A 15,166-nucleotide genomic window follows, 5' to 3' on the forward strand; every position below is an offset into this window, starting at 1 on the left:
CTGAGGCAGAGTAATCACGCACGGTAGGAATTCAAATGACTTCTATTTCGTACTGACATAACACTAACAAAGTATATGTTAAAAATCTAGTTTATTTAAACTATTAAGAAGAAAGATTTTCTTTGAAAAAAGGATTTTAGTTTTTTTTTAATCTATAAAAGACGTTAGTTTGACAAATTGTTTTTCATACGATATGAAAAGCTTGATAAACAAACATAAATTATTATTCACATTCTTAATATGCTTTACTCCCCAACAATTGTACACCATTAATTTCAACGCACAGAAATGCATAAATATATAATACTTAGTACACAATGTCATGGTACCCGATAATGAGCCACAATTGACGCCAAATTACAACTTTCGAATGGGAATTTTCGATTAGTCGAATACGACTAATCGGGCGAAAGCTTCAACTATGGGTCAGAAAATAACTTTCATTTCTTGGGTTTTACCAATAGCCTATTTGGACCTGAAATGCCTTCAGATAGCCTTTAATCTTCTCTACGGAAGTCAACTACATGAATAACATGCCTAGATGCGAGCGTATAAAAAATTTTCGGCAAAAACTATACTAGCAAAAACGCTGTCTTTTGACGGTCTTTGCAGAAGATTTAGCTTTTCATGAGAAATCAAGAGCCAAATTTTTCTGATATATTAAAAAAAAATAATTATAAAAAAGGACACTGATGTTATCATCCTCCTAAGTTTACTTCGGAATAATTGTAAGATTTTCATTCTCTGAGTTTTCCAATCATCCTTCTTCCTTTGTAACCTTCGCTAAAAAGGTTTTGCCGTTCCCAAATAAAACTTTCGGTGAATTCAAGTCACATTTTCTTTATATTCCCATTTTGGTTTGTAAGTCAATCTTTTTAGGTAGTAAGTTACTATAGTTGTCAATATCAATTGAATCATACGCAGGAGGTGGTACATCAATAATGACTGAGTAAGGGGGTGGTGGATCCTTGAAAACAAACGCAGAGTTGTCAGTAACATAAATTTCAGCTCTTTGTCTGTTGATTGTTCTGACTCTGGGTATTTCGTTAGTTTTTGAACAGAGAAACTGGCAGATAATAAAGATAATGATCACTGTAAGGAGGAGCCCAGCAGCTAAGAAAAGACCTTTAAGAGGATGTAGACTCTCGGTGCCTAAAAAGAAAAAAATCTTCAGAAAAAATACATGCAAAGATATTATGACATGATAAAGAAAACGCAAAAAAATCGAAGTAGACCAATTGTTTCTTAATTGCTTCTCAATAGAATTTCTTGACTGTCAAACAGGTACCGAGAAATTTAGGAAACTTCAGAATTTTTTTCGGGGGGGGGCAGGCCTGCACCCTCCCCCTCCCTATGTATGTGCTTGCTTTAAGATAGTATAACCAAAATGGATATTTATTTTAAATATTTATTTATTTGATATTTATTTTTGACAGTGTTTCCGCTTTTTCAAAACATAATCAACAAATAAATAATAAAACCAAACCACTAAAATAATCAAAATTAATGCAAAGAACAAAACTGAATATTTTATAATAATATTTATACCTGGTAATTTAATCAATTCAAGATTTAACTTAAATACTTAAATTTCACTTCAAATATTAGCCCTATTATTTATTCAGTTCTCTTATCTAAAAAGATATAAAGCCTACAAAGTAATTAACAAAGTAAATAACAAGTAATTAAGATTTTGAGCCAAAATTTTGTTTCCATAGACAGCGCAAACTTAAAAGTGAACAATTACACTGATGTAATGTTATGTTATCTACTACTGCTACTACGAACAACTGACTGCAGTAACAAGCTACCTGAGGCCAACACAGCTACGCACGCTCCTCCTCAATCCGAATCTATTCAAAGCCTTCTTCTTTACACCCTTCAAGAAGTTCCCATTTCCCTTCAATATGTTATTACTACATCCTCCCACCCCATTTGGAGACGAACTAGACGGTTTGGCCCTAGACGGTTGGCCGATAAGGACAGTATTTGGCAACCTGTCATCCTTCATCCGCAGAGCGTGTCTGCAGACACGCTCTGCGGAACTTTTTTTTGCGGAACCATCAGAACCTTTTTTTTCATTATAGCCCTAGAAAGCGGGACTGAACTATATTTTTCGTGCAGCTTACTGTTTGAGATACGGCCAGTCAATCGATTACCTATCGATTGACTGATCTATCGATTGACTGACCTATCGATTACTAGTCAATCGATTAACTATGAGTAGACAATTTCTCTGAAAAAACATCAAGCAAATCCACACCCGATTTTCGGAGTGCCCATGCTTCAGAAGCATACTTGATAACTGTCATCACTGTAGTTTCTAATATTCTAATCGTGGTTCGCAGACTTATCTTCCTATTCTTCCAATTTTTTCGTCCATGGAAGAACACCCTTGGCCTTGGCTATTCTGTTTTTAGCATCTTCACTGCTACCACCGTCTTTACTAACAATACTCCCTAAGAAAGCAAAACAGTTCCTTGATTGATCTTATCGTTACCCAAAATCCACTTACCACCTTCATTTATTCCGAATCTTAGCGACTTAGTCTTCTTAATATTAAATTTTAAATTTACTGTTGCACTCTGAATTCGAGAAATCTCTCAAAATTCCTTCATTTTGCAAATATTTTCATCTAGGGGGCTTAAATCACCAGCATAATTTAAGTCTAGGAGAGTTTTACGTCTTCATTTGATTCTATGCTCTCCCATTGTCTTTGCTGTGCGCCTTAGGACAAAGTCCATCGAAATAATCAATATAAATGGGGATAGAACGTAATCCTGCTTAACCCCTGATATAATACGAAACCAGCAATTAACTTCATTTCCTAGCTTAACCGATAATCCTTCGCTAAAGCACTTTAATAAGCTGAATCGAACATTTGCTCTTAATCTATAAAACTGAGGACTAAAGTGGTTTGATGACTTAGGCACTTCTCAATTATTAATTTAAGGGTGAAAATTTGTTCGCCACATCTCTAAGTCTAAAAAGTATCATCATACTAAGTAATTTACTTCCTACAGAATTCAGGCTGATGAAATGACATCAAAGCAGTAAAAATATGCGTCACTTAAAACAATAAACAATTGAAAAACTTTCAAAATGCATTGGAATATAACTTTAACTACTAGTTCCCCGGGGAGACCCTCCAACAAGGTTGACTCTAGTTCGGCATTGTGGAGTGACATGCATGAGAGGTGTAGCATAAGTGGGAGATGGGAACAACGGCAATGAAAGGGGTAAAATTAGCCTTGACTTGATACCCACTTAATTGGACTATCTGCCTTGGCTTTTTCTACAATTAGCCATGACTTGACTATTCAAACAACCCAAAACTATTCCATTTTTAATTCAATACTTTCGAACTATAGAGAAAACAAAAATGTCTTCAGTCGGCCTTTAAGTTGAAATACGCAGTCTTTCTTTTCAAACGCAATATCTAGCAATAGATACAAGATAGTTACAATAATAGCTATTAATAATAATTTATAATGCGGTACAGTGGCGTCGTTGAGGGGAGCAGTTGTCCCCCCAATAATTTAGAAAAAACTATAATTTATTAAGTAGCTTTAAAACTGATGTTTGTTTTAAGTGTAAAATTCGCTCTTTACTTTGGGCAAATAATGTTTTAAAATTAATCCATGCTCGTTTTAACATTAAGAAAACAAGAAAAATAGGGGCCCATTTCACTTCATAGCATATTTTGGATTAATGTTTTCCAATGTACTGCATTTGAAACCTTATCATCAAGTAAAATTACGAGCCTAGTTAATGGTAAAATTGAAAAATATCCTATGCTTCCTGTTTCGCCACATTTGCTCAGGTCAATTTTTTCACTGATATTTAAAGTGCTTTTACTTTCTAAAATTTATCAGTTCAAGATTAGATTTTTTTAAAACTTTCAAAAGTGGAAATGAGTACACCCTCCATATCGGAAAATAGCACAGAAATGGAATCATTGAAGAATAAGAAGGTTCCTGATATAGTAGCCTGAATGAAAAAGAAAATAAGACTAAGTGCTATTTATAATGATATTCGTACTAGAGCTAGATAGGCCAAATCGGTTGTAGTTTGGTCATGGAATTTGGTAGAGGGGGATTCGCTGTAGGAATCACCTAACTGCTTTAATTTTATTTCTAGTATTTAGTTGAAAATCCAATACAGCTCCAAACTCTCTGAAATACCTAATAATTACTGATAATGTCATATTCCTTACTTTTCAGATTCACATAGTAACCCATAAATTTTAGAACTGCCTCTATGTATAATACCATGCTGACTTCTTGCAATTTTCGCTTTTCTAATTTTTTTTTTAACCAGCTCCAAAAAGAGATGAATGTGCTAAGAATTATGACAAAAATTAGTTACATTTCGCACAACGTCTACGCTATTTGTGGGACATTTATCTCTGCATCAGCATGCTGTACAAAATGTGTGCTGAGAATAGAATAAAGTGAATTTAAACAAAATATGCATATTTTCTCACAATTTAAAAATTTTGAGTGCACGTATAAGCGGTACCAGCCCATTCTCTTTTGTTATCAGTTTTACCATGCAACACTAGGAGACAGAGCTTTGCTTGTGAAGATAATTAAAGACATAATAACGATATTCAGTATAACCAACATCCAGAAATGTATGGTAATTTTAAAGCTCTAGGAGTCAATTTTTCCTTCCAATTGGCGTTCCTGGCAATTTTTAATTAATTTAATGTTTATGCCGTAATGATTCCAAGAAACAGATGTTCTGGATATTCTTTGTCGAACAATGCTCAACAGACAAGTTAATAATTCTAACTTTATTTTTCAAAACACTTTTAAATTTGAAATACGGTCATTATTTAAATGTGGGGAATATGTCACAAAATTACTGTACATAGGCTGTGGCAGTACTTTGACTTATCCTGTATCTCTACATAGACAGCTCTATTGCTTTGACTATGATTTTTGTTTCGGTTTTATGTGGCCCGCTGAAATCAAAGCTATTTGTTAATTTAAAATCAGCAAAACCACAAATAAACCAAATTAATAAACAAAATCATAAGTAGTATTTCAGTAAATCACGTATATTAAAAGTTTAGTAAAACAAATTAAATCTTACTAAGACAAATTCCATTCAAAATTACGAGCGAATAAATTGTGCGATTACCGAGGCTATTAAAATAGAGCTTGGTTCAATCTTGAAATTGAACATCCTGCACTGGGTGTGTGGGTTGGGAGAAGCGGAGGGGGAGGGGTTTGTACTGGAGCATCTGCTGCAGCTCATTGCTGACGATTTTAGTAAAACCCAAGTACGAGCACTTATATTTATGATTGTTTAATATGTGTTTATTCTATATAATGTGTTGAGTAATGTTTTTTAAATTCAAAAAGTAGCGTGTTTGTTAAATAGTTACTTTTCTTCGCTACTGCTTGAATAGCACCTACTTCAACATCACTCCCTCTTATCACCCCCTCCCTCAATAAAAATACTGTAGCTATGCCCTTGATGCAGTATCAGCGGTACCAGCAACCCAGTAAGAAAAGAACCTCGAAAAAGAGTAACAAAAAAACAAAACAAAAAAAACTGGCTAGCCAGGAAATTTTTTTATTTGTATCTGATTCAAGAATGGTAACTTTTATCTCGACTAGTCCAAAGAGTAAAATTTTATTTCGGGATTAAATTTATGGCATTTTCCAAAAATAGTCTTAAACCGAGTAAAAAGTAGTATCGGACCAAAATAAAAAGTACACCGTTGGAAGTGCAAAGGACTAAAACTTATAAAGGAAACTTACTTTTCCTTTGCTTGAACAACAAGGAAAATCATTTTTTTTTGCATTTGAACAAAAGCCAACAAGGGACGTTAAAAAAACGAACAAGGCACGAAACAAAAATGAGATCACTTAATATCCAACCCATGGATACGTAAATTTAATGCAACACAAACCTACAACAAGATCTATGCGGTTCAGCACTTGTCTCAGGAATTCGTACAGGTTCCGAAGTTTCCCTAATTTTTTCCAAGTATTCTTGTCCTGTAAACCATCAGTTCTTAACCACGAAAACGGCATCCAAAGAGTTAATATGGTTTCCCGTATAAATTTGACAGAAAACTGATCAAACATTTTGAATGTTATAAAAAATGGCGCACTTTATCTCAACACAGAGTCTCTCCGTGAGACGGCCACACACTTGCTCTCCTCTAAGGGTACTCTTACATTTGTATACTAGGAAATTGACGAGTACAAATTCTCACATAAAAAGTACTGGTTGACCCTTCCTGTCAAATGGAACCTCAAAAAAGTTTAAATATACAACAAGTTCAATATTCCGAACGAAAAGATCTACTTTTCTTCAAGTACGGGACCTTAGCAACCCCTAAAAATTCCTTCAACGAATGTGATTTTCCCATTCGTAATAATGAAGCTATAAGTTATTAGCATGAATAGTTATCACTTTAAAATAGTAGAATAATGATATTTATGTAAGCTGCCTCACTAAAATAATACTGCTAAGATGTTTTTAAATATTCATCAGCTCCATATGCACGTGTTTCCCTATGTAAAATATACTTATGATACAATTGGTAGTTCGTTTATGTGCTGTAAATTAAATAAAAAAAAAACAAGTTTTTTTAACTGCAAGTAAGGAGCGACATTAAAACTTAAAACGAACAAAAATTACTCCGTATATGAAAGAGGTTGTCCCCTCCGCAACGCCTCGCTCTTTACGCTAAAGTTTGACTCTGTCACAACTCTACTTTTTAAAACAATACATTTATTAAGAGATATTGAGATTAATTTATAATCTCATAAATTAATAGATTAATTTAAGAGATATTGTGTTTCTTGCAGATTTATTAGTTTTTTTGGTGTATTTACGATTAGGCTTTGTGCCTGGATTGCAACAAGGAACCATGTCTATTTTGTATTTTCCACTTATGGACAAGGTCTACATCCTGGATAGATTAATTATTATGTAAAAGGATTGATATAAATGAAGGATTTCGCTACACCAACAGCAACAACGAAGAAAGTTAAGAGGTCCTTTAAAGTGAATTTAGTGGCCAGCTTTATTTGACAGCACAGGGCGTCTGGTAATCACAGAAAGTAATGCCAAGAAATAAAGGAAAAAGATTTTAGTACCAAGAGTCTCATTTTTTTAAGCACTTGTCCAATCTTCAAAAAGAGACATAACATATTCTTTATAACTTTCGAAACATATAAACTTCTTAAGAATTGAATGAGATACTTGAAACCAAAGTAGAAGAATTGATCCAGCATATCAGTTTAGGGGGGAAGGATACGATAGTAAATTTAAGAAAGATGTCACGTGAAGATTTTTGAACTACTAGAGCCAAATTACCCGTCACAAATCAGAAATATACCTTCGGGAAGAGTCTGAGTTACATCTTTGGCATCATCTTGAAAACCATTGTGTATAATTGCAGTCTTAGGATATTCCATAAACGTGACGCAGCGCTTAGTTTTTTAGAACGAAAAATTTTTCTTGTCCAACATGAGCCTTTATACTGAAACATTGCTGATAAGAGGCATTCAAATATTTGTTTAACCCAAGAAAGCTATCCTACTGAATAAATAACAAGTAGCTAGTCGGTGATTTTTTAAAGCCCTGTAATCATGAAAACAACAATAATGTTTGCAGATTTGATTCAACATTCAACAATGTATGGTGCAAAGTTCCCAAAGTCAATTTGATTGAGTTTTTTTTTTTTTTTTTTTTTTTTTTTTTTTTTTTTTTTTTTTTTTTTTTTAGCGGTGGTATTTCCAAATTGATCCCAGGTGCTTTCATTTAAGAAAACAAAGTCTGGAATAGTTTGTCACCATATTAAGAGTATGCTTTGATTGGAAACAACAGAAAATTTCAACTATTTGCTACCTCTTGTGTATGAAACAAGGTATCGATATGACGGACTCCCATATATCCACAATTCATTATAATTGCAGGAAAGATAACTTGGTTTTCGTTAATGGAATCTTGATTTTCAACAGTATTATTAATAACAATTTAAGTCGATATAAAAATTGACCAAATTTTACCTCCTATGAAACAAGAATAATAAAATATTACGGTTGTAAGCATATTTTGCCCCAATCAACGATTCATTTGGTTCTTTCTTTTCATCTATAAGAAACAATACAATTTGTGCACAGTTTTGCACATGAACGTGAAAATATTGCAAGATTGATGAGCGGGGCATACTACAGTACAGGGCATTGGCTCTTAAGAAGGAATGTAAAGATACACTAGATGTTTTACTTAAAATTTACACCCAACCGTTGCAAACGCGTACTTTTTAACATATCATGGCAACATATTCTAGACTGCTTCGATCAGTAGCTTGCTATGTAGGGCCCACAGCTGAAGATTAATCAACCGTTATTTGCTTCCTTTTCGAGAATAAGAATGCAGTACATTGAAATATGGGGCACAAAACCCCTATTGTTCCCAGCTACCTGAAAAAAAAAACAAAAAACAACTTTATAGACTCTTTTGGAAGGACTCCTTCGATCAAATAGCTTATTACATAATATGATCAGTACCCTACGCCATAGGTAAATTTACACGCTCAGGTCCATAACTGTAGATTAATCAATCATTATTTTCTTCTTCTTTTTTGTAAATTCAAAAAACAATGTATTGAAATATTAGGCACAAAACCTTTATTTATCCTGGGTGTCTTGAAAATACCCAAAAAATTTTTTAGACTTTGTCAGAAGAATTTACCCGCTCAAATAACTTATTATGTAACCTTGTGATCACCTTACGATATAGGTGAATTTACACGCTTGGGTCTAGAACTCTTGGTTAACCAACAGTTATTTGCTTCTTTCATTTGTAAACCAAAAAGCTTACATTGAAACAATGGAAGCTTACTTTGACGAATCAATGAAACGTTGACAAAAGGGGTTACGAACAGCCGAAGTGAGAATAATTCTAAATTATTGCAGATTCTATCCTTGTTAGAGCAATCGAAGGCAATAGGGCTAAAGACATTTTTATAGTTTTATAAGATTAAAGAAAGGGCAATGTGATATTTCTAATTTGATGTCTTTATATCATTGTCATCACGTAAACAAGCTATGGAGGCATACTCCAATACTCTATTGCGATAATTTGCAAATATATTACTAGATTCTTGACGATGACTAATATATTCAACTTAAAAGCTCCAAAGATCACTTAGAGCTTTCAATTCTGAGGCAAGTTATCGCTAGACTTCAAAACATTTGACATTAACTGCAGAATTTTCACCCAAACCCTTTTTAAAAGACGGTTAGTTGTCCACAGCCACTTTTGCAAACCCTTATGCTTTTATTTCCTAATATATATAGCATCGTTTTCTGACACTCTTTATTAGTTACAAAAATACACTTTGATGACAACAACTCAGAAATCTCCAGCATTCACAGGAAGATACCGTGGATATTAATTGTATATAAGTAGTATAGCTATAATGCGTCCGGCGGGAGCCCACCCCCTTTGAATCTCGATCTCGACGCTTTTTTTAAAACTTCTTCAAGATGCAGGTGCTTTTTGCGTAATAGGGTGTTTTCTTAAGGATGTAGGCGTGTGTAACGTATTACAACTTGTTTGTTACGCATTGTTTTTTCTTTGATTGTAAATTATTTGAAACCTAAAAGGGTCAGGTATTAAAAATTCCTCAGGCCCCGCTAGTCAAGATGCAAACGCAGACATTACGTAATAGTTTTTTCTTTGGTTTTTCAAAGAAGTAATGGTGTAAGGAAAAAACCTTCATGGTCCGCTAGTCAAGCGCAGAAGCGACGGTTGTAAAAAATTGATCTTGATCCAATATACACATATGAGGATTACGTAATCTCGCTTAAATTTTTTCGGTTGCAGTGTACCTTTATAGTCCACAAAAAACAGGCTTTGAAGGTCAACGACGCGTGACTTGTTAGATCTAGCGGTTCATTTACCTCAATGTTGAAAAAGAGTTCAGTGTGTCAACATTGAGGATATTGTTCTTGGCATATTCTTTAGTAATGGATGCTTTTAAATATTGATACTTGAAGGCCCTAGCCACGGCGAAATGACACGTAGAGCACCTAGCGTAGCAGCAGAAACTACAGGAGGTTGTCGGCTAACCCTAAAATGGGACAAGATGTTTGGAAAATTTGTAAAATATTTGAGAAAATTCGAGTCGAAAGAACAGGTATGTGCGAATATAATGTATATACAAAGATTGCAAGATGGATTAAATGCATCGGTGAAATATATTGAACACAATTGATCTGAACCAATATATAAAACAGAGTCAGTTTCTTACTATTTCTTGTTGGATATTTTACTAGCAATGATACAGCAGAAAGAATCTTCATTCGTTAGTGAACAATTGGTAGTGAGAGTGTTAGGTTAAAAATGACTCGATTTGATAAACAGAAAATCATACGGAATCCAGTGACTTTGGAAAAACGTTTGATTCTAAATGATGAATTTCAAGATTTATCTTTTCCAAGAAAAATGTTCTATCGAAGGATGCTTAACAATAGAGTGAAAATGATTCTCCGTATTTGGAAAATTGTATAAAACTTTCTCGTCGGGGGCCAGATGCATTTATTCAATTTATTGACATACAGATCGAAACAAAACAAAATGATATTGTGAATTTGATTTTGGACACTACCTATATAAAATATTAATATTTCAGTAAATATCCACAAATATCCAAAGATATTCGAAATCCAAATATAACACACATTCTTACTAAACCATGTCTCATGTCTCATAAACAACAAAAATAAGTCGAACAAGTTTTGTGACGTCACAAGACTACTCCTCCTCCTAGCAGAAATTAATTTTATCGATCGCAAGTCAGTTTCTTTTTGGATGTGAGACAGTCAAAACTGAAAAATGTTTTAAATATGTCAATTATGTTTGTATAAATTGGGCTGGTGGTCATCCTTTGGAAAATTATAGCATTGTTGATAACTACGACGAAAAGTGTAGATTATGAAATCCATATAAACTGCATAGACAATATTCAGCGCAAATTAAATACTACAATTCCTGTCTTGAAGATGTTTGTGGCTCTCACACTTGAAGTTTCCTATACTCCAACTGTCAATATATTAAATGTGATCAATGGGAAAAATACTTATCCTGGTATGATTGGAAAGAACCCTAAAAGTGATTTCAGTTTATTTTTAAGAGACTGGTACCGTCGTGGTTTTAAATTGTTTCGGAAGTAAGGACCTGGTCTACGCTCCAATTGTCGGAATAATAAGAGTCTGGTTTTTATGCTATTGCTGTGAAGATACTGGCTACTATGATTATAAGCTTACTGATTTTTACTTGGCTTTTAAATAAAGCGATTCTTTAAACGAGAATATCGTGTGTGACATTGCTTCATATAAGGAAATAGAAACACATGAATTCTGTATTATGAATTATAACGGTATAATTGACTTTACGAAAAGATATAACGAAAATGAAATTTCATTATATTATAGAAGATATAACCATGACTTTGCATGCCAATATGAGTACAAGCTGAATCCTGACGATATACCGCCAATTATCATTACAGATGGTTACCTATATATGGAAGAAGGAATATAAAGAATGAAGACTTTTAAAGAATTTTACCTTTAGGGCACTGAAATTCATATTATACAGGTAGGAAAGGGTATTTCCAACTAGAAAGTCGCTCAATCGAGGATTGTCTACATTAATGCTGAAAAATTAAATGTAAGTATATCCACGACATCGTAAAATAGAATATAATAGTGCATGAAGACCAGAGCTTTTAGTTGATAAATCTTGTACTCGCATCCAATTCTGGACAGTAGATTTTCCAGTTTGCTCACGAAAGTTTTTGATGTGAGGCGTGTAGACTGCAAACGATAGTCAAAGAATATCAAAAATACCCTATTGTTCATTTCTTGAAAGATGCGTAGCCGATATCCCGTCTTTACAGTTGATGGACTACAGTATTGTTAACACTTTGAATATGTTCAAGGAAATTCGAGGGTTACAATAGGATCTGTATTCGGACATGTAGAGATCCAAATTAAATACATTGATTATCTGATCTATGTTCATCGTGCCAAGTCTAATAGAACACTGCCATCAGGGGTAATTTCCAATTGGGTTTCAAATTGATTTAGCGCGATTGAGGCAATATTCACCAACGGATCGGAAAAGGTACTCTAAACTTACTATGCCCGTTCGAAAAATATTCATATCTTAAGTACCAAACAAATCCAATACAATGATGGCATGAGTTTTCACATCGGTTATATCGTTTTCAAATGGTAATGCATCTCGATCTAGGGATTGCATTGTCAATTCATATAGGATCCTGCAGGATTGATCAAGCGATAAATTCCACGGAGGAATTCCAGTCAGTTTGCACAAAAGGTTGGATAAACCAAACATTCCGAATATTTGCGGAGAATTTGTCCAGGACCCAACGGCATTAGCACGTTCACAGAAGCCAAAGCTAGTTTTGAAGGAATTTCACCATTGATGAATGAAGATTCAGCTTAGGTACGTGAAACCGTGGCAATTTGATGCTGATTCATGATTATATGCCGAACGAACAGTTTAAGATTGCTACCGTTTGCTCTCAGTTTTTTAATTGACAAAGCAACAGAACTCATAACTTGTTGTTTTCGCACATGAAGTAGTATCCCGAAGTGAGAGAGACTGTTACAGCAATTAAGTGGTAAGTACTTTTAGAAAAATAAAATTGGACGCTGAAAGTTGCAACTTTATGTCAATCTAACATTGGGAGGCATCCATTGAGATATTTTAAATATTTCATGACTTGTTTTCCCAACCAAGTGTAAATCACTAGGTGTCACCTCTTGAAGTATATCCAATAGTCTCAGTGTCCGTTTTACATTCATATCCAATGGCTAAGCCTCTCAATTTCTTATAGGACCTTGGAGTCATCAACTTGAAATGTAGGTAACTTGCATAGTTTGATAGATTATTAGTTGTGCTCACCAAAGTTCCATTCCTATAGACACTTATTTGTCTAAACAAATTGTGTAGTACACAACGTTCAGAGGATAACCCCTCAGCTGGACTTGGTTATTCATTGTTGGAGTTTTTGACAATCAAATGCTTATCTATAAGTGTCGAGGTCAAATCTATTTAATACTCTTCATTGGAATAAATTTTAAAATGTATGTTTTCAGAAAGTAGTTATTGTGGATAAAATGGTTCATAGTAACCTTGTTTTACACTCTCATCAACATTTTCTGCATTGAAAAGATTCAATGATGAGATGACTGAGGGACAAGATTCTTTATGTGGTAAAAATTCTACTTCTAAGAGAAGAAATCCTGTTTCGATCTAACAATTTTTACTCTTGGTTTCTTTTTCTTCTTTGTCAAGAGTGAGGTTCTTCGCTTCTGACTGATATGTCAGTCAGAAGCTGACAATGATATGTCTTTTTCGCTCTGACTGACTTCTGAATGACTGATATGATACAAAGTAGAGACTGATAAGTGATGAAGTGTTTCTCATCCTTTTTAAACTTTTTTCGCTTTGACGTGATTTCATTGGCTCGTCAAGGAATCACGTGCTAGACTAGAGATTTTATGAAAAACTTCCTTTAAAATCCATCCCGGGGCTCTAATCGTGTAGTGTAAAGGACGCCAAATCGGTGGAAACCGGATAAATATATTTTTTTTCCAGGGGTGATGCAGAGCGAAACAACTTAGCAAACCAATTGCACCCAACATGGACCAACTACCCCTATAATAGTCCATTCCATGACCCAATTGTGGTAATCAGGACAAGCAAAACAACCTTTTCTATTATTCATCTCACTGAATGGGTCAAAATTGACATGTAATCACACCCAAACCTTTATCGAAAAACTAAAGCCTTTTCCAATTGCATATATCACAAGCATATTTTTTGACTCTAGATGATATTCAAAGACGTAACAATAGTCCAAACATGTTTATTTTACTTGAAATCAGTATTTTAGTCGCTATGTATATGCCGTTTCATTGCATTCAAAGAGAGGTGACGAAGTTCCTAGGGCAAGATTTTTATAAAAAAAATCCAGCAGATCGGGGAAGTGAACTTGTTAATCCAAACGTAGAAAAGGTTTTATTGAAATATAATACAATGCTCTATCATAGTCACAGTGCAATAAAAGTGGCATTGCCTGGATGTTTGATAAAAACTATTCGACTTTTAAACTCGATATTTTGTACATTGAAAAATATTGCCGCTTTTATTCAAGATGCAGATAAAAATCATGTTGATTTATAATCAATGCCCTTATCGATCCCTGTCCAATCTTAGTCCTCTCGAAGCTTATCACGGTAAAAATACGCTTGACATTTTTCTTAAAAAGTATTGCAATGAAGGGCAAGTGAAAAAGAAGAAATTTAGTGTTAATGATACAGTTAGAATCAATCAAACTTGAAATATTGAAAAGGGGAATTACTTGTGGTCCACTGAACTTTTGAAAGTGTCATAAATCCTGGACACTAAACCTGTGACGTATCGTCTAAGTGCTATGAAAGATAAAGATATTCTTTACGGTTTTTATGTGTATGAATTAAAAAAGTAAAACAGCGGAATGTAATAGCTTGAAACTATATTACAGAGTCGAACTGGCAAGGGTACAAGACAGTTATTTGTTTGTTGGCTAGGATAAAACTCTGATTTTGATTCTTGGATTGGCGCTGAAGACGCTCACAATGCCTAGTGATTTCTATGTGATGTTCATATCCAATGTCTCTGACTCCCTCTATGATGTATCCTCAAAATAAACTTGAACTCGTCCCTCCCCTGGCCGTTCGAGCATACACATATGTCATACAATTATAAGATGAGTTTCTTGGAAATTTCTAAGATAATGCTACCAGTAGCAATATTTTTATTTAAAACTACGCTTCTTTTTTTCTGTGTAAAAGGACCATATTGAAGTCTCTGATCGCGAACGATGTGAAATTGGGATTGGCAATGATTCGGTCAAATTCTTTTGGGTCGTTTACAACATCACAACGACTCCTAATTCCAGATACAGAGATTTGCAATTATTTCTTTAAACGGCAATAGAAAAGTCCTAGCTTGGTGGGTGCTTCAAAATACCTTCCCAGGGCATACTTAAGCCTGTAGACCCATTCCTGAAAGTCTCATTTTCCCAACCTAACCTCTTTTCAAGATAGCG

At 34.2% G+C, this 15,166-nt stretch overlaps 1 protein-coding gene across 3 annotated transcripts in view; it reads right to left on the bottom strand.

Moving 5' to 3' along the window:
• Window positions 1–643: 643 nt before the first annotated feature.
• LOC136028069 (beta-alanine-activating enzyme-like) overlaps window positions 644–15,166 on the bottom strand; it is a 133,123-nt gene continuing 118,600 nt past the window's right edge. For 2 of the 3 annotated variants that reach the window (XM_065705676.1, XM_065705673.1), the window contains exon 12: window positions 644–1,152. In XM_065705676.1, coding sequence (XP_065561748.1) covers window positions 842–1,152 — 311 coding nt within the window. In that variant the 3' untranslated portion in view covers window positions 644–841. Of the gene's footprint in view, window positions 1,153–8,293; window positions 8,457–15,166 lie in introns of all 3 variants that reach the window. The other variant, XR_010617733.1, reaches the window with a different exon arrangement.

Source organism: Artemia franciscana, chromosome 6, assembly GCF_032884065.1.
Source record: "Artemia franciscana chromosome 6, ASM3288406v1, whole genome shotgun sequence".
In the NCBI taxonomy this organism is placed as follows: Eukaryota; Metazoa; Arthropoda; class Branchiopoda; order Anostraca; family Artemiidae; genus Artemia; species Artemia franciscana.